General features: G+C 48.3%; 1 protein-coding gene and 1 long non-coding RNA gene across 7 annotated transcripts in view; one reads left to right on the plus strand and one right to left on the minus strand.

Annotated features, from left to right (window-relative positions):
* ZNF184 (zinc finger protein 184) overlaps window positions 1–14,451 on the plus strand; it is a 28,435-nt gene extending 13,984 nt beyond the window's left edge. For 5 of the 6 annotated variants that reach the window (XM_058732761.1, XM_058732760.1, XM_058732762.1 and 2 more), the window contains 3 exons: window positions 7,231–7,357; window positions 7,658–7,753; window positions 12,011–14,451. In XM_058732761.1, the coding sequence (XP_058588744.1) occupies window positions 7,231–7,357; window positions 7,658–7,753; window positions 12,011–13,968 (2,181 nt within the window). In that variant the 3' untranslated portion in view covers window positions 13,969–14,451. Of the gene's footprint in view, window positions 1–263; window positions 399–7,230; window positions 7,358–7,657; window positions 7,754–12,010 lie in introns of those variants that run through there. The other variant, XM_058732764.1, reaches the window with a different exon arrangement.
* Window positions 223–12,079, minus strand: LOC131513642 (uncharacterized). Its single transcript, XR_009262682.1, has 2 exons — window positions 9,618–12,079; window positions 223–562 (listed from the first exon to the last, which is right to left on the minus strand). It is a non-coding gene; the product is annotated as an uncharacterized LOC131513642 (long non-coding RNA).
* Window positions 14,452–20,435: the final 5,984 nt, after the last annotated feature.

Here is a 20,435-nt window from a genome sequence, read left to right on the forward strand (position 1 = left end):
TCCTTAACTTGAATAGGCCAAATGACCACTAAAAACCAGAACAGGTAAATATAAAACAGGTTAAATGAGTACCATGAAAATAGAGAATGCAAAAAGTGTGTGGTCTGGCGGGGTCAGGAGAGTTTCACGGGGGATAAGGGATTTGTGCTACTTGTAAAAGGATGGGTGACATTTGGATATATTTTTTTAAATGTTTATTTATTTACTTTGAGAGAGAGTCAGTGAGTGGAGGAGGGGCAGAGAGAGAGAATCCCAAGCAGGCTCTGTGCTGTCAGCGGGGCTGGAACTCATGCACCGTGAGATGGTTACCCGAGCTGAAATCAGGAGTTGGACGCTTAACCGACTGAGCCACCCAGGCGCCCCTCGGTATGGAGAAGATTTTGAGCAAAGGTTCACAAGTAAGAAAGGTGTCACATAGGGTTCATGAAGATTGTGGGAGCTGGTTTCTTTGGGCAGATGGTAAACAAATGGTTGAAGAAGTTGGAACAGGACAAGCCTCTGATGTCTAGACGAGGTGTTGAAGGCTTTATTCTGTAGGCCATTCAGGAACCATTAGTGGTTTCTGAGGAGGAATTGGACAGGACCATGTTTTAAGAAAAAACGGTAACTGAGAATTTAGGAAAAAAAGGTAACCATTATTCCACCAGGTATAATTAACCTCAAGCCCCCCTTTAATCAGGCTCCTTTTTCTTAGATTTTTTTCCCCTACTTCTTGTCCCACAATGTAATCGTCAAAGAAATGACCCCAGTTCTTCCTACTTTGAGCTCAGACTCAAAGACTCTGGTGGGTCTTTATTTTTTATTGGTGAATGATATGATAATAAACTGTGTATATTTAAAGTGTATAACTTGATAAGTTTTGACGTACACGTGCACTCATGAAACCGTCACCACAGTCAAGACAGTGAAGATACCCAACCAGAGAACATTCTCTGTATGACTGAATCTTTTTGAATCTGAGACTTTTGTTCTCATTATAGTCTATCTTGGTAAATGAGCAGTGAGCACTTGAGAAGAATGTGTATTTTTTCAGGTTGTTGGGTAGAGGATTCTAAGAATGTATTTGTTTACTTTTACAAGCTTAATAGCTTGAACCCACACACTTACTGGCTTAGTTGCAGGGGTCAGTAGGCTGGGCTGCATCCTCTGAAGGCTCTAGGGCAGAATCTGTTCCCTTCCTCCAGCTTCTCGAGGCTGCCTGCATTCTTTGGCTTGTGTCCCCTTCTTCCATCTGCAGACCTCTCTGCGACTCTGACTTGTTTCCCTCTTCACATCTGCCCTGTGACCTTCTTGCCTCCCTCTTGTAAGGACTCTTGATTACCTTGGGCCCCTCATGCAATCTGGGATATTTCCCCACCGGGATCGCTTCTGCAGTGTCTCTTGTATTAGATAATAATTTCATAGGTTTTAAGGATTAGGATGTGGACATCTTTGGGAGGGCCACTATTCCATATACCACACGTGTCATTTAGGTCAAGTTGATTGTTGTTCAAGTGGGTTTTTTTTTAATATATATATTTTTTTATTTTTGAGAGAGAAAGACACAGTGTGAGCAGGGAAGGGGCAGAGAGAGAGGGAGACACGGAATCCGAAGCAGGCTCCAGGCTCTGAACTGAAAGCACAGAGCCTGACCTGGGGCTTGAACCCATGGACGGTGAGATCATGACCTGAGCCGAAGTCAGACGCTTAACAGACTGAGCCACCCAGACGCCCCTCAAGTGTTTTATATCCTTACTGATTTTCTACTTGTTTTATCAAATGTTGTGATAGGGATAGTGAAATTTGGGGCTGTTATTATATAGATTTGTCTATTTCTCCTTGCAATTCCATCGGCTTTTCCTTCATGTACTGTGAAGCTGCTTCTAGGTGTGTAAACATTTAGGATTGTTATGTCCGCTTAATCACCTGACCTTATTTATCATTGAGAAATGAACTTTTTATTTTTTATGCCTGGTAATATTGTTTGTCTCGAAACTTACTTTGATATTTGCTTGGTGTCAGCATAGTGTATCTTTTTTCATCCTTTGCTTTTACTTTACTTGGGTCTTTATATTCAAAGTGAGTTACTTATAGACAACATGTAGTTCATTGGGTTTTGCTTTTTCTGTCCAGTCAGGCAATCTGCCTTTTCACTGGGGTGTTTAGACTATTTATTTAATGTGATTTTATATATAATGTGATACATTTACATTTAATGTGATTGTTGAAGTGATTAGTGTAAGTCTGTCATCTAGCTTTTTTTTCTTATTTGTATTGCCTTCATTCCCTTTTTCCTCCATCCGTACCTTCTTCTGGAAACTTAATATTGCTTAGGATTCCAGTGTGTTTTCTTCACTAGCTTACTAGCCATAACCCTTGGTTATTGTATCTGTTGCTTAAGGTATACACATTTATTGCCATTTACTTTCAGGCGAGGCTCCCCTTCAGGAATAATGTAAGAACCTTCCAGTAGTGCACTTCCAGTCCACTCCTCCCAGTTTTTAATGCAGTTATTGCCATATATTTGTTTTTCAAGAAATTTTGTTTTTTTCTTAATATTTTTTTAATGTTTATTTTTGAGAGTGAGAGACCATGAGCTGGGGATGGGCAGAGAGAGAGGGAGAGAGAATCCTAAGCAGGCTCCGCGCTGTCAGCGCAGAACCTGACTGGGGGCTCGAACTCACGAACCATGAGACTATGACCTGAGCCAAAACTAAGAGTCAGACACTTAATCGACTGAGCCGCCCAGGTGCGCCCCCAGACACGTTTTACTTGTACACCTGTTATAAATCCCACAATACTTATTTTTGTTTAAGCAATTACCTTTTAAAGAGCTGGAAAAAATAGTAAGAAAAATTTATATATATTTATCCACCCAACTACTATTTCTAGTGTTTTTCATTCTTTATGATGTACATCAGTGATTCACAATTATGGTGATTTTGACCCCTGGGACATTCGGAAATGTCAGGAGACATTTTGGTTGTCCTGACTCAGTGGGAAGTGCTGTTGGCATCCGGTGGGTTGATGCAGTGATGCCCCTTCCCCCCCCCGGATTATTTAAAAGAATGATCTGGTCCAAAATATCAGTAACAACAAGGTTGAGAATCCTTGGTGTAGGCCCTTATTTTCATCTGGTATCATTTCTTCTTCTGCATGAAGGTCTTAAGATTTCTCAGAGCACCTTTGTAGCCATGGAATTCCTTCAAGTTTTTATATCTGAAGAAGTCTTTATTGTGCCTTTGTTTTTCAGTTCTACATTGACCGTTTTCCTCTCTACACTGTCTATTCTGTTCTATGCTGTTGTTGCTTCATTTTCTCCCCTGTGCACTGCTTGCATTGAAAAAGCTGCTGTCATTTCTCTGTTCCTTTATATTTATTCATGTGCTCTGTTTTTCAGGATTTTCTCCATCACTGGGTTTGAGCTATTTAATTAAGATGTGTCTCAATGTAGATTTGTGTCTCTTATACTTGGAGTTCATGGAGTTTCTTTGATCTGTGGGTTTACAATTTTCATCAAGTTTAGAAAAAAATTTATTTCTTCAAATTTATTTCTTCAAATGTTTTTTCTGCTCCTCTCCTCTTCTTTTTTCAGGGACTCCAGCTACACACGTAATGGGCCACTTGAAGTTGCCCAGAGCTCCCTGAAGCTATATCTTTTTACATGTTTTTTTTCCTGTTTCACTTTTGATAGTTTTTATCTCATTGTCTTTGAATTTATTAATCTTTTCTTCTTCATCCCTAATCTGCCATGAACGCTATTCAGTGTGTTCTTCATCTCCAGACATTCTCATTTTTAGCTCTAGACGTTCCACTTAGGTCTATTTAAAAAATGTCTCACGTGCCTCTGTTAGCTTTTTGAACATACGGAATACGGCCAGAATAATTTTTAATGTTCTCATCTGTTAATTCTAGCATGTGTGTTAGTTCTGGGTTGGCTTTAACTGGTTATTTTCCTCATTATAGGCTGTATTTTCCTGCTGCTCTGTATACCTCATAATCTCTGATTTAAATCTCTGATTTAACTTTGTTGGGTTCTGCATAGTTTTGTGTTCCTGTCAAATATCCTTGAGCCTTATTCTGGGATGCAGTTATGGTGCCCAAACCAGTGTTTCTTTCAAATCTTGCCTTAAGGTCTGTTAGGTGAACCAGGACAGTGTATAGTCTAAGGCCACTTATTGCCACTCTTGAGACACGACCTTCCTGCGTATTCTACCCAATGTCTAATGAACTATGAAATTTTCCACTTTGAGGATGGGAATGGAGACTGTTTCCAGCCGTTTTGAACGCCAGTACCGGGCGATTCTCTCCCTGCCTCCGGTGGCCTCTTCGCAGCCACGCGCGGTTGGGTACTTGCTGGAAGCTCAAGCGGGAGCCTCTGCAGTTCTTCTGGCTTCTCTGCTCGCTCTCTCCTCTGCGGCCCTCTGTCCCGTGGGCTCTCGAGGCAGGAAGTGGGAGCAGCTGTACGTCCCACCTCACTGCTTTACTGATTCTTAGGGATGGCTGTCCTTTGTTGTAGGAGATTCGTGGTCTTGGAAACTGTTGTTTCATATGTTTTGCCTGGGAAATTTTGGTTATTTCATGCAGGAGTGTAAATCCAGTCTTGTTACTCTCCTCTGGACCACAGCTTGATCTTCTTGAAGTTTTGTAGGGTTTTTTGATGTTTGTTTATTTTTCAGATAGACAGCACAAGCAGGGGAAGGGCAGAGAGAGGGAGACACAGAATGCAAAGCAGGCTCCAGGCTCCGAGCTGTCAGCACAGAGCCCAACCCGGGGCTCAAACCCATAAACTGTGAGATCATAACCTGAGTTGATGTCGGAAGCTTAACCGACTGAGCCCCCGAGGCGCCCCTTGCGGTTTGTTTTTGATCCCTAAGCTTTCTTAAGGCTGGTCTAGCCTAGCCTTACTCTGGGTCCATTTTTCGGGCTGCCCACGACCACCCTTGAATTCAGTGATTTGCCAGAATGACTCGCCCAACTCGGTGGCAAGACTTAGGGCTAAAGATTATTACAACAAATGACACAAAACAGCGTGAGAAGGGAAAAGATCACAAGCGGAATCCAGAGACATCAGGTACACGCTTCCGAGTCCTCCCTCTGTGACGGTCACGCAGAGGCACTTCCTTTCCAGCTGGGACGCACGGACAGGGGACGCACGGACAGGGGAGGAGACGGGAAGCCTGCTGGAGTCCTGAGCGGCTCTGAGCGGCTGTGGCACAGACCCCAAAGTGGGCGCCGTGTGCGCGTGTCTTCACGTGCGGACAGGTCTGGGAAGTGGCGCGTAGGCACACGGTAACACCGCCGTCGGGGACTCCCAGGCATTCGCTTCCAGGGCTTGTTTCACGTGTCCCTGCAGCTTATCAAGGGCCGAACAGCCCAGACCTGCCGCAGTTCCTCTGGCCTCGCTCCTGGAGTGTGCCGGAACGGTATGGGAGTGGAGCGTGCGCGTCCCCTCCACTCTGGCTCTGTCACCGCGGCAGCTGCCCGTGTGACAGAGCTTACGCCATAACGTGCACATTCCTCCGCGCGCAGTCCGGAGCCTCCGGCGGGGATGGGCCCTGCCTCCTGCTGTAGGTCCCTGGCGCCTCCGGGCCGGAAACGAGGGGGTGCGGGGCTCAGGTGATCAGCTCCCCTCTCTCCGTCTGCCTGCTGTTCAAGTGCCAGCGTGTTCGTTTAGGGGCGTGCGCTTGCTTGCACTGGGAGAGCCCGTCCGGTCCTCTGCTGTGGTTAGAGGCAGAAATCTCAACAGTTATCAATTTCAAACCAAATTAATTCACCCGGTTTCAAATGCAGAATCAAGACAAAAGTAGGACGTCCCCCGTACTGCCTCCGAGTCCCACCACACAGCGCCACTGATCTTGTTTGGTTGTGTCGTCTCGTAGGTTTTTTTCTGTCATTTACATAGAACTTTCCTATTCATAAGAACAGCACCAGGATCAGGCCATGTATACTGATCTTCGTATCACACGTCATTTCCTAATTAGCGCACATCGAGCTACTTCACTTAAAAGTCCGAGTCAAGTGCGTAGCACGGTTATACCACAAAGTCTGTAAGCACTGTCCTATTAATGGGCATTTAAGTTTGCTTGTTTTCCCTCCACGGTGTTGCGAGGGGACTGGTGCGTATGTCTTTGCATCCGAGGTGTTTCTGGAGAATAAATTCCTACAAGCAATAACGCTGGACTCACAGATACGTGCATTTAAAGTTCTGATGGATTCCGTCAGATTGCCCCGGAGACAGACCGCGTGTCCCTGCCTCGCTGCACATGCGCGCTGCCCGCGGCGCTAGCCGGCCTGAGCTCCTCCCACCGGAGTGGCGGTGGAGTGGGGCATTTTTTCACGGCTTATTTAACACTGTCGGGTGAATTGCCTGTTTGGGTTGTTGGCTTTTTTTTTTTTTTTTTTAATTGATGTGGGTTCATCGGGCTTCTTTTGCTATTGGTGGGATCTCAGAATATTGCCTTTTATGGCTTGAGAAGTTTTACACATTTATGTGGCGATATGGGTCAGTCTTAGGATGTTTGCTTTCTACACTGCAAGATTATAAACCCTCTTATTCTATTTTTGCTTTTTCTTAAAATTGAATTTCGACTCAACAGAAATATTTGTGTGCCATGAAGAAACCCACCTTCATTTTCTTCTCTGGACAGTCACCTTATGATACCGTTTGGTGACTAATTCCGCTTTTTCAAACTGATTTGATGGTTGCTTAATCCATATATTCAGTTCTTATAACCATGGGTCCGTTTTTGGACTGTTTTGCTACATTGAGTTTTATTCCTTACTCGGCCACTCAGTTTTAATTTATCTTAATCTCTTGGTATACATCTTGGTATACTTTGAGATGTGATAGGGAATTCTCCTCCCCAGATTCTTTCAGAAACATTTTTGATTGTTACTGAACATTGTAGGTAGTAAAACATTTCATTTTTGTTAGTAGGTGTATTATTAATACTTGGTAGACCTTAGAACACAGAGGTGATGATGACTGACCACAACAAAGGCCTCCATTGACTTACCACTAATTGTATGCCAGACCCTAAATGTGTCACGTTGACTTCTTATATAGATCTCACAGGGAGCCTACGAACGAGGTACCGTTTTTATAGTCACTTCACAAAGAGAAACCATCAGAGTCCTTTTCCAGATGGCCCCGCAACTGTCTCGCCTTGCTTCTGTCAGTGTTGCCGACTTGGCCCTTTCCCCGGGTTAATGCGTTATGGCTGAGGAGAAATATGTTTGCTATTTCAGGAATCCGTGACCTTCAAGGATGTGATAGTGGATTTTACCCAGGAGGAATGGAAACAGCTGGACCCTGTACAGAGAGACTTGTTCAGGGATGTGACGCTGGAGAATTATACACACCTTGTCTCTATAGGTAAGGGTCTCTCAGAGTTACGTGTCTGTGGGTGTGGAGGAGGAGGGCTCTCTGCTTAGGTAAGTTTTTGCCTCTAATGAAGTTACGGAAGCAAAGATTGCTAAGTTTTGAAAAGGTTTCTACTCTCCTAGCAGGCAGAAGTACAACCTAGTAATTTTTCTGAACCCACGTCAGTTTCCAGATTAAACCATGTCTGGGCATTTGGACCGCTGAGGCTTTATGTGCTGTTCAGAGCCGTCGGGTTTGTCCCACGGGGCTTTTACTGCAGCCAGACACCTTTTTTTCCCCCCCTGTGAGCAGGACTCCAAGTCTCCAAACCTGACGTGATTTCCCAGTTAGAACAAGGGACGGAGCCATGGGTGGTGGAGTCCGGTGTTCCGGGAGCTACTGGCGGGGGTAAGTACTGGGGACCTGGGGGAAGAGCATCGTCACTTCTAGGCCTCAGCCTGGCAAGAGGTTTTTATGGCTGAAATCTAGATCGATCTGTTTTTCTTGAAAGCAGTTCCCGTGGCGAAACGAGAATCCATCCGGACTCTTGGGCTTTGTGAGAACACTGGGGCTTTCGACATCTGTTCTAGTTTTATATTCCTCTCCCAGGAGGCATCCTTCCTGCCTTGTTCTGAAGTCAACCTCTTAACCTGGACTCCGGTGGGTTCCATCTTTCCCCACCTCCTTTGGGACTCTGATCTCTTAACTATCACCTCGCTTTACAGCCCTACAGGGTTGTTTTCCCCCCTTTTTTTAGATCTACAGGCTCTATTACTAGGCCTTTCAAACGGAAACAGTAACCTAAATTTCTGAATACTTTTACTCAACACTGTTCATCCTTTCGGCCACCATCCAGGCTGCCTCCTTGCCTTCCCAGCCAAACTCTGCACGAGCGAGTCTGTGTCTGCAGTCTTCCGTTTTATTCCTTACGCCTCCGATCCTACGACTCAGACTGTCCTTGAGACTGTAAATAACTTTCTTGTAAACCGTGAATTCCCAACTGCACAGAGAGACCTCTTCAGAGATCTGACCCTGAAAACATATACAGACTTAGTCATACAAGGTAAGGGATAGATCTCCAGAGTCAGTGAGCTGGGGTGGGGGTTCTTTTTTATGGAGAAAAGAAAGTACTCTGTGTTCAGATTTGGGAAGTGTTGGATCATCTAAAATTTTAGCAGGTTTCTTGCCAGAAGAACTCAGATTTTCAAATATGTAGTTGGGCATTATGAATTTCCAACAGGGTTGCATAGAATGTCACATTCTTCCTCAAACCCTCACCCTCCCAACAGTGAATCCTTTCCAAACTGCACAATTAAAATATTTCCCTTAGAGGCCCCCTGGGTGACTCAGTCCATTGAGCGTCTGACTCTTGGTATGATCTCACGTTCTGGAGTTCGAGCCCCACATCGGGCTCTGTGCTGACATTGTGAAGCTTGCTTGGGATTCTCTCTCCCTCTCTGCCCGTCCCCTGTGTGCACTCCCTCTCAAAATAAATAAAATTTTTTTTTAAGTTGTTGACAGAGACAGAGTGCAAGCATGAGCTGGGGAGGGGCAGACAGAGAGAGACAGGGGGAGACACAGAATCCAAAGCAGGCTCCAGGCTCCGAGCTGTCAGCACAGAGCCTGACGCGGGCCTCGAACTCAGGAACTGTGAGATCATGTCCTGGGCCGAAGTCGGATGCTTAACCGACTGAGCCACCCAGGCGCCCCCAAAATAAATAAATTTTTTAAAAGAAGATGGTTTCATGGAACACAATTTAGAAAAGTGATTTAAAAAAAAAAAAGCTTTTATTAAGTCATGCTTACACGTTGTTAACTTTTGGGGAAAAAAATGGTCAAGTTTTATTACAAATTAAAAATGAAGTTTTTAAAAATCCCAACTTGAGCAGATGAAAAAGCAATTTAAAAATATTTAAATATGTATCGAAAAATCCTAGACTTTTCACAAAATGCTTTAGTCATTACCAAAAAGACTTATTTAGGTAAAAATACTAGACCCCTCATGTTGCATAGCTCATGTAGGTGGTGGTTCCAGTGACCCGGTCCGTAGGCAGAAGACAGTCCCTTGAAATACTTGGCTCCATTCTTTGGTTTACTTTTGTTCCTGGGACGTGACCAAACGATGGCCATCTTGTAAGCTGGCCGTTGGTCCCGCCCGCTTCAGCCCTCAGAGCAGACTTCCTCTTAGCTGCGGACCTGGCACTTTTTCCCTCCGTAAAAGCAGTTTACAGATTTACAGGAATGTACAGGTAATCGGAAGCGGTAACGATACCTGCACCGAAGTGGCTCCTGGTCCTTGTATTGTCTCCCTTGCCCTCTTTCTGCCGTCTCCTCTGGGCTGTCTTGGTGACCTGGTCTCTGCAGAATCTTGATGCGTAGCCGCGATCCCTACGGTCTCCCTGGTGTGTGGCAGTCCGCCCGTCCGCGTGTGTGAGTACTTCTCCACGCACAGGGGTGTTGCCGTCCTGCGCTCAGTGCCCACAGCTTCACGCTAGTAAAGTGCAGATGCCTTTCTGCAGTAGGAATGGTGCGGTTCAGTCTGGCCTTCTGGAACTTTCTCTGTCGCAGACCCTGGGTCTGGAGTTCTCTCTGGTCTAGCAAGAAAGCCGGATGCAGGATTAAAAATGTGAGAAAGGCTAATGTCGGGAGGAGACAAGAGCCCCGAGCAGGGGTCTTGCTTTGTTTTTATTAGGATCAGGAGGCATACGAGCCTGGGGACGGGTGCACACAAAGAGACCGTGAAATCCATGAAATCGTGAAGGTTAACTCATGGGCGTGGGGGGGAGGGGGTTTTGAAGGTAGGCCGTGTTGGGGGTTTGGGTCAGTACAAAACAAACTCCTGGCGGAAGGTTGGAAGGTTGGGTCTCAGGGGACTAGAAAGAGCCTGCACCTCAGGGTCTACAAGCACCTTTCTTTTGCTAATTAGCTCCGCTCTGGGTGACATCATCCCGTGGTGGTCTATAGCCCTCTGTACCTGTTTGCCTAATTGGGTCCTTCCTTCCTGTGAAATCAGCTTCCTGCTACTGTACTAAGTCGGGGGAGGGGGGGAGGGGCTTTCCGCCCTGAAGCCTCATCTTGTTTAGCTCCTCTTGGATGCTGTCATCCTGCGATTCCCTATTCTTAAACCTCTGTCCTCTCCTGGGGCCTCTGCCCCGTTTACCTAATCTCACCCACCTCCCTCGTCTACCCAAGTAGGGTCTTGGGCGTGTTCATCCTATGGCTCCGTGCGCCCTGCACCTTGGAAACCCAGCGGTGCAGGCTCGGGAGTTCCCGAGCTCACGCCCCACGGTCCTCCAAGCCTTCCTTCTCTGCCCCGCCACTGCCGTTCTGGTCATTCCGTTGGTTACCGCGCGGACGTGACAACGTGGAGAGCACGTCCTGGCTTCCCCTGGGACTCCGGGGCTGGAGACAGCCGCCGAACGGCCTCACAGGCCGCGGTCTCCACCTGCTCACCGGGAAGCGCTTCCGGGAGCCGTTCCTCACGGGCACGTGCTGTACACGTGGCTTGCCAAGTGCCGTTCTGTTAAGGAAACGTACCCGTTTCTTACGCGGAAGCTTGGCCATTCCCCAAGACCCGTGTCGCGTGGACCTTCCCGTCCCTACCGGGGACGCGCCGCCCTCAGGAGTCGGCCTGCGCCGTTCCCCAGGGCGCCAGGGACGAGGGGGGACAGGAGAGCTCTGGGCGCGTGCTGGCGGGGACCGTGACGAGGCCGGCAGCACGGGACACTCGGGGTTCCCGGGGGTCTGCCGCAGCCTCCTGTTGTCAAAGGGACCAAAGAAACACGTTTTAAATGCGGCTTTTTATCTTTCCCGACTCTACCGGCGTTGACGGGCCTAGTTTTAGTTGTCGCCTGTGTCTGGGGCAGCGCTCCGCCTCCTGCTTGTGCAGAAGCGCCGGTCTGGCGCCGCTTCTGTTGTTCGTTTGCTGATAAACTGCCTAGTGTGTAGATCATTACATATTTGACTCTGCTTATGTTTTATTGAGCCCCTCCCCAGGAACGTTCCTGTCGCTTTCGCAGCTCTCGCTTCCCCGGAAGCTGATCTTTCCTGTTACTTGAGCGTCTGGGTCCTTCTACTTTGGGCATCTTCCACCCCCACAAACACCACCCCAGTCTGCTCCGTCACTGCCTTTCCTCGTTCTCAAAATGCCGAGAATTGACCTTGTCATCTGCCTGCCTTGAAGTATTTCCTGTGTTGACAACTTTGCGTCTCTAGCAGAGACGGACTAGATCATGTTCCAGGCTAAACACCGTGGTCTTAGCCAAGTCTTCCCGGTCTGTCCCTACTGGGAATCTTGGTTCCTCGATTTTTGTTTTGCTGTTCACTGGCAAGGAATCCCAGTTCAGACCACCTCCGTTAGCCTGTGTCTCCTCTTGGCCAGCTCTGTGGTCTGTCCTTAATCTACTGTGACCTTAAGTGGCGTTTCCTTACTGGCTCTTAGAGATTATCTGTGATGTGGAATTAGACATGGTCTCGCCGCTTTCAGATTTTATTTATGGCTATCCTTAGCTCTTTCCAACCTTCTCCTCAAATAATAGGGCCGCGCTCGAAAGTCCTCAGGACTTCCCAAAAGCTTTATTTTTAGCTTCATTAGATCATTCCCACAAGGGCAGTTATTTTTCCCCCTTCTGATTAGAGAATATAGGCGTTTTCTTTTTCTTGCAGACCGTGACATCAGACCAGAAGATAGCCGAGCAGTCCCAGAGCCAGCCATTTCTGAAGAGCAGCCGTGTCACGGGGCAGCGGTGGAAAACCACAAAAGGGAAGACCCTCGCGGTTCTGACTTTTCAGAAAGTTGGGGGTACGAAGGCAGTCTGGAGAAGCATCAGGCACACCAGCAGGCGCTGCCAAGAGAAATAAAAATAACCGAAAAGACAATACCCACTTGGGAGAGAGGCCCTGTAAATAAGGACTTTGAAAAAAGCATCAGTGTGAGCTCAAACCTTGTGACACAAGAAACATCTGCAGAAGAGACCGCTACTAAGACGAGCGTCAAACAGAATACAAACCCGGTCAGAAAAGAGAAATCTTGTAAGTGCAACGAATGTGGGAAAGCGTTCAGCTACTGTTCTGCTCTCATTCGCCATCAGAGGACGCACACCGGGGAGAAGCCTTACAAATGTAATGAATGTGAAAAAGCCTTCAGCCGGAGTGAAAACCTTATCAACCATCAAAGAATTCACACTGGAGATAAACCCTACAAATGTGATCAGTGTGGGAAGGGTTTCATTGAGGGTCCGTCTCTTACTCAACATCAAAGAATCCACACTGGAGAAAAACCCTATAAATGTGACGAATGTGGGAAAGCCTTCAGTCAGAGGACCCATCTTGTGCAGCACCAGAGGATTCATACTGGGGAGAAACCGTACACCTGCAATGAGTGTGGAAAAGCCTTCAGCCAGAGAGGCCACTTTATGGAACATCAGAAAATTCACACGGGGGAAAAACCTTTCAAATGTGATGAATGTGACAAAACCTTCACCAGGAGCACGCACCTTACTCAGCATCAAAAAATTCACACTGGAGAGAAGACCTATAAATGCAACGAATGCGGGAAGGCCTTCAATGGGCCCTCGACATTTATTCGTCACCATATGATCCATACTGGTGAAAAACCCTACGAATGCAACGAATGTGGGAAAGCCTTCAGTCAGCACTCCAACCTCACCCAACATCAGAAAACACACACCGGGGAGAAGCCGTACGACTGCGCCGAATGCGGAAAGTCCTTCAGTTACTGGTCCTCCCTCGCTCAACATCTGAAAATTCACACCGGAGAGAAACCTTACAAGTGCAACGAATGCGGGAAGGCCTTCAGTTACTGCTCGTCCCTGACGCAGCATCGGAGAATTCACACCAGGGAAAAGCCCTTTGAATGCAATGAGTGCGGAAAGGCTTTCAGTTATCTCTCCAACCTGAATCAACATCAGAAGACTCACACCCAGGAGAAAGCTTATGAATGTAAGGAGTGTGGGAAAGCCTTTATTCGGAGTTCATCTCTTGCTAAACACGAAAGAATTCACACCGGTGAGAAGCCCTATCAGTGTCACGAATGTGGGAAAACCTTCAGTTACGGCTCCTCCCTGATTCAGCACAGGAAGATACACACCGGAGAAAGACCTTACAAGTGTAACGAGTGCGGGAGAGCCTTCAACCAGAACATACACCTCACGCAACACAAGCGGATTCACACGGGAGCAAAGCCTTATGAGTGCGCGGAGTGTGGCAAAGCCTTCCGGCACTGTTCCTCTCTTGCTCAACATCAAAAGACTCACACGGAAGAAAAACCCTACCAGTGTAATAAATGCGAAAAGGCTTTCAGCCAGAGCTCTCACCTGACTCAGCACCAGCGAATTCACACGGGAGAGAAGCCCTACAAGTGCAACGAGTGTGACAAAGCCTTCAGCCGCAGCACGCACCTGACCGAACACCAGAACACGCACACGGGGGAGAAACCTTATAACTGTAACGAGTGCAGGAAGACTTTCAGCCAGAGCACGTACCTCATCCAGCACCAGAGGATTCATTCGGGAGAGAAGCCTTTTGGATGTAGCGACTGCGGGAAAGCCTTCCGATACCGCTCTGCTCTCAACAAGCACCAGAGACTGCACCCGGGCATATGACCCTTGCGGGAACATCACAGACGTGGCGGACACATTTGCTCCGGTCTGTCCTTTGGTTAAGTGCTGAAGATTCAGAGTGAAGTGAGAAACTGCCTAAAAGATGTTAAATTTTCACGGTCGCACTATGGAAGGGAAAGTACATTGGGCTGAAGTAATCCAGTGGTTTTCAAGCAACTTTGTGACACTGGAAAATTCGACTGTTTTAAGCTTCACTTTGCTCCGTGAATGAGGGGATTTGGAGTGGATGCTTTCAAAGGTTGTTTGGAATTTTATATTCCACTTTTGTGTGTTCACAGTGTACTCTTGAACGGGGTCACTGCACATCAGCATTTTGCTGTGTCGCATCTAGAGTGTGTATATTTATGCATGTTTTGCCAATAGAAAGCGTCTGTGCTTCAGTAACTAGGCTGGGGATCTATTATGCTTCTGTTTTAATGCATTTAAGTTGATTAACTGGTTCCTAATAAAAAGAACTGTAAAGCATTCTTAAATTAATAACTCATTATTATATAGTGGCTTACGTCAGTGTAAGCGTTAAACCTTCCTGTTATTTTCTCTTCTGGTTTTAACGTTCTAGCTCATCACAACCTACAAAGATCCTCTTCTGTACCTGAAACCAGTGTTATTTAACCCTCATCGCATCGTGGAATCACTTCAGGAACTTTGTAAAATTCTGTTGCCAAGGCCCTGTGCTCAAGAGACTGGCCTGGGGGGTTAGACCAGGCACACTCCTGCCGCGCACCCTGGAAAGAACAAGGGGGCAGATTTCATTCCCCTTCCTTGAATTGTAGCTTCTTCCTGCGGCTCCTCTCACAAGCCTCACAGATTGGCTGCTGTACACAGTATAGTTTTTGTAATATTTTGTAAGTTGGGTTCGCACAGACTCTGGGATGTAGAGTCAACTTATTTCCTCACCACAGTGCAGAAATTAAACAGCTGTGTAAAGGTCATTTTACTTGCTTTTCCTTGGCCCCCAGATTTCTGAAGCAGACGACCGTGCCCACGATGCCCCTGGCAGGCAGGGCGACACGCCAGCCAGAAATCAGCATCAGGTTTCCTCCGGATGGAGTCTGGTGATCAGGTAGCTCTTTCAAGGGGCACCTGACAACTTCCCAGCCTGGCCTTGAGAATGGAGAGCTCTGACAACAGGGTAGCACAGAAAAGGAGTTCTAGGCTCTTCTGCAGGTGAGGTTTGGGGGAGGGGGCGCTGCAGATTTTCACAAGTGAAAAAAAAAAAATCCATGCAGTCTTTTTGGCTTATTTATATAAATGCCAGTGGGGGCGCCTGGGTGGCGCAGTCGGTTAAGCGTCCGACTTCAGCCAGGTCACGATCTCGCGGTCCGTGAGTTCGAGCCCCGCGTCAGGCTCTGGGCTGATGGCTCGGAGCCTGGAGCCTGTTTCCGATTCTGTGTCTCCCTCTCTCTCTGCCCCTCCCCCGTTCATGCTCTGTCTCTCTCTGTCCCAAAAATAAATAAAAAACGTTGAGAAAAAAAAATATATATATATATAAATGCCAGTGACCTACACTGGGATTTGGGCCCCTCCTTGACTGAAGACGCCAGACGGTGAAAAACAGAATTCAGGAAATAATGTAGCCATTTAAATCTCAGGACCTTTTTCTGTCGTAACTTGACACATCTATAAAGGAACGTCACCTTGGTATTCCTCAATTTCTTGAGACTTCTGTCACATAGGACTTAGGTCGTCCCATTGGGGAGAGATAAGACTGCCCAGGAGGACTGGACCCCGGTCACAGGGTAAGCTCTGGCTGGAATCTAAGCCGCTCAGATTCCAAGGAAATGAAGCCTCTGCATCTGGGAAGGGTCCTCATTTCAGAGGAGATCCCCAAATGGGAAACCCCGCGTCTGTCTGCAAGGAGAGGACTCCTGTCCCTGTACCACCGATTCCTAATGACCAGGATTTATGTGGAAATGCGTCCTGAACCCTGAAAGATCCCACTTTGTTCCCTGAACTTGATCCCTTCAGAGATGCTGTCAGGTCAGATGCGGAGCCCCGGGACTATGCGGTCACTGCCTAACTTCATCCTCTTCCATGCCTCCCCCTGTGCCGGCCCGCCAGCTCTCCAGACTGTGTGCTGAGCACTCCCGGTATGCCAGGCCCCGACCGGGGATGAGCAGGGAGACCCCGAAAGTTAACGTGACCTTGGTTTCTGTATCTTTTTGAGTAGCCCACAAAACCGTATCTCCTAGTTGTCCCGGAACACTTCCCGTCCCCAGGCGGGCAGACTACCAGCCGCTGCTCAGACGCATCCGTCTCATCGCCCACTGTGGTGCCCGGTGTCCTTCGCCTGACGTGTCCCCTAGCCACGGGCTCTCCTTTCTTCCCTCCTCACTCCTATTTGAAGAACCGAGAAAGGAAGTTACTTTAAACGGTATGTCTTTTTTCCCCTAATTTTGTTATTTATACGCCACAGACACCTACCATAACGTAGCTACAGATTTACGTAACGTGCCGGATCCCAGTGTGTTGGACTAGACGGCGGGGTACAACTAAAATCTAAAGGGGAGACTTGGAAGTTAGAAGTTACAGCTTTTTAAAAAACTTTAAAAGAAGTTACAGCTTTTTCCTTGGAATTATGATCAGCCCAGAAAAATAGAGCGGTTCAGTTTACATCAGAGGTGTAGCCACGACCATTGACAAGGATCTCTGCAGTAACCCAGAAAACAATACTTTGGGAGGCAAGGAATTCTCTATTATTTCTAAAAAATTCTATGACCTTCATATGTAGTTCCTAAGGGTGTTTCAGTGTCCACGACTGTCCAGTCCCCATATAGAGACCAAGCACTTTTCCCAAGGTCCTAGATCGGCAATTTCCTAGTCTGTCGCCAGATTATAAAGGGCCACCTCACTGGGTTTTGTCCAATACCTTGGTGAGGGAAGCAGGAAAGGGGGAAATATCACATCACCTAGTCGGTCTTAAACATTTGGGTCTTCATTAAAAGTAATTCATCCACAGCCAGTGCCTAAGATTTACCTGGCCTTACAGTAGTGGGGCTTCAGACATGGACCAAACCAAATCTGCTTTCACAGAACTCACATTTATTCTAAATAAATGTGTAAAATGCCAGGGCGCCTGGGTGACTCGGCCGATTGAGTGTCCAACTTCGGCTCAGGTCATGATCTCACGGCTTGTGAGTTCAAGCCCCGCATTGGGCTCTGTGCTGACAGCTCAGCCTGGAGCCTGCTTCGGATTCTGTCTCCCTCTCTCTCCAACCCCCCCTGCTGGTTCTCTCTCTCAAATATAAATAAACATTAAAAAATTCTTTAAATGTGTAAAATGCTGAGCGATGGTATTTTAAATAACACTAAAATAGCACAGATGGTTTGTGGGAAACCCCACCTAGGGGCTGCCCTGCCGATGCAAATCAGATGGCCGGAAACACCTTTCTCAGGAGAGGGTCCGTTTCCAAACAGAGACTGAAGGAATGAACTAAGTAGATACCTGGGAGAACTTTCCAGGCAGAGGGTGTGGCCTGGAAGCATTTGGCTGAGACAGAAGCATTTGGCTGTTCTAGGAACACCCGCTGGAGCTCGGTGAGTGGTAGGAGAGGTCAGACGGCTGGAAAACATTCACGCGGGGCCTGCCTGGCCTTGGGATGATTTGGCATTTTATTCAGAACGAGACGGTAAGTCACTGGAGGCTACTGAGCAGGGGAGGGACGTGATTTTGGTTATGTTTTAAAATGGTCACCGGGGCACCTGGGTGGCTCAGCCGGTTAAAAGTCCGACTTCGGCTCAGGTCACCATCTCACGGTTCGTGGGTTCAGACCCCGTGTCGGGCTCTGTGCTGACAGCTCAGAGCCTAGAACCTGCCTGGATTCTGTGTCTCCCTCTCTCTCTGCCCCTCCCCTGCTCATGCTCTCTCAAAATAAATAAACATTAAAAAAATTAAAAATGAATAAATAAAAGGGTCACTTGCTGTGATGTAGGGAAGAGACTGCAGGGTCGAAAGTACCAGAAGAGTCGAGCGGGACACTACTCCAAGAAGTCCAGCTAAGGGCTGATGGCAACTTGGACAGAACCGTAGCGGTGAGTGGTAGGAAGCGGTTGAGGCCGTATTTTGAAAACAGACCGGTTTGCTGACGGTGTGGACGTGGAAGCATGAGAGAAAGAAACCAGAATGGCTCTCAGGGCTTTGGCTCGTGTAACCCGCAGAAAGAAGCTGCGGTGTTCGGAGCCGGAGGTCGCCAGAGAGGGCGCGGGTTCACACGAGGGGTGACGAATCAGAATTCAGTTTTGGAACTTGTTTAAACATGGTAAACCCCCCCCCACACACACACACACAAAATACAAGAGCGTACAAAGAACACATCTGTACAGCCAGCAGCCCCTCTCAACCCCCTTCCAGTCACAACCTCGCTCTTCCCCAAAGGTAACCACCGTCCTGCGTTCTAATACCACAGAGAAGTTTCACCGGTTTTTGCTCTTTGCTCCTACAAACTCGCAAAGCGGGAGGCTTCCGTGACTAGCTTTTTAAACTCAGACCGTGCGTGTGAGGCTCACAGCTGCAAGGAGCTGTGCACGTAGCACCGTCTCTCCGTCCTACCACAGACGCATCGTTCCGACCGTTTCCAGCGCGAGGCAATTCCGAATAATGCCACTAGTGACGTTCGTTCATGTCTTCTGTGCACGTGTACCCATCTGTTTGAACACCTAGGAGTGAAATTATGGCGTCATGGGGGGGGGGGGGAGACACGCGTTCAACTTCAGTAGACACCGCCAAACCACTCGCCAAAGCGGAACAATTTCCCCTCCGCCACGCAGTAAGTTTCTGTTGCTCTGCATCTTTGCCAGCATTTGCATTTGTGTGTTTAATTTTAGCGATCGGGGCCAAGTGTTGCTTCGGATCCTTTAGACATCCAGGTGTAGACTTCCAGTAGGCTGCCAGGGAGGCAAGTCAGGAGCACGAAGGAGAGAAGTGCACTCTCTCCACAGCCTACGGTGTATATTTAAGATCGTGGGACTGGACGGGCTGGCTTAGGAGGAGAGCAGAGAGAAGAGTTCCGAGGACGGGGCCCTTAGGAATCAGAAAGGTGAGACCCATGCAGAAGGCAGGCAGCAGGTGAGGCGGGATAGTGAAGGAGCGCAGTACACGGAAGCCACACGCAAACTGTCTCAAGGCGAAGACGGCCGACTGGGTCTCCCTCGAGGCTGATATAAGATGAAGGCTGAGCACGTCAGGTTTGGCAGTAACGAGATCAGCGTTGCTCTTAAGAGCAGCTCTGGCAGACTAAAACCTGATTGGAGGGGGGTTCGCAGACTAGAAGGAAACAGTTGGAGAAAGCCAAGTCTGGGCACTTGAGTTTTGCTACGATGCGAAGAGAAAATCGGGGTAGTTGCCGGAAGAGGGTACCGAGTGGATGAGATCTCCCGGTATGTTGGAACGCTGCCGAGGCCGAACCAGTGATGATCTGGAGAGGAGTCGCGACGCGGCGAAGCCCTGAAGGGAGGGGGAGCGGGCTGACCTCAAAGCAGGAGGGAACACGGGGTCCTTGGCCGTGGCTGCCGGCAGGCTGGTGGAGGCACGATGTGGAAGCGCTCCCCCCACTGCTCCCGCCACTTCGTCGAATTGGGTCCTCAGCTGAGCCTGAGCAGTGGGTGAAGTAAGGAGAGGCCTAAGGAAAGGAGGGCAGGAGAGGGGGGACTGACCTCACTGAGGAAAGGCGGGGCTGGAGGGCAACGGACAGTCCCTTTGAGGAATCTGGCCGTGAACGTCAAATGAGACCAGTCACCATCCCGGAGTTTCCTTTAGCCGCGGTCTGCTGTTCTGTTCCGCTGCAGGGGGGCAGGGATGGAATAAGCCAGAAACCGGATTTAACCGGGAGTTTTCTAGGAGAGTCTGACCCAACAGAAGGTTAAGAAAACAAGGGAGGTCGTGAGAGACAGCTCATAATAATGGCTCGTGGAATTTAAGCGGGGAATGGAGAGAGGGAAGCAAAGATAAATCCATAGGTCTCACTGTCTGAGGTTTTGTTGGGGTTGAAAAAATTAAAGTGACACTACTAGAGGGAGGAAGCTGAAAGGGTAGGAAGGAGATGGCAGTCAGGCCGCGGCTGCTCGAAATGGGGTTTCTGAGGAGTGTACTTACTGGTAAGGACACAAGGTGCAGAGTGTGACCGTGGGTGCAGATGTCGGAGGAGGAAGGGAAAACGGACCGTGGGAGGAGAGGAGGGCCGGGCGTTAGATGGGTTGCCTGCACGTGCATTAAAAGCCCCAAGGAGAACAGTCCCGGGAAGAGGGAGGCAGGTGCCGTATCCTCCGGCGGATGAGGGAGTGACCTGGGGTCGGCGGAGGACCTCAAGGAGAGGTTGTGGGTGGCCGACTCTCTTGCTTTGATGGCAGGTGTCCTGGTGGAGCTGGGGATTCCAGGGAAGAGGCAGAAATGACGGCCTGTAACAGGCGACGAGGAGCAAGCAGGACAGCTACCCCACCTCCGGGCCAGTAAG

The sequence above is a fragment of the Neofelis nebulosa genome, chromosome 6 (genome assembly GCF_028018385.1).
Source record: "Neofelis nebulosa isolate mNeoNeb1 chromosome 6, mNeoNeb1.pri, whole genome shotgun sequence".
NCBI classification, from domain to species: Eukaryota; Metazoa; Chordata; class Mammalia; order Carnivora; family Felidae; genus Neofelis; species Neofelis nebulosa.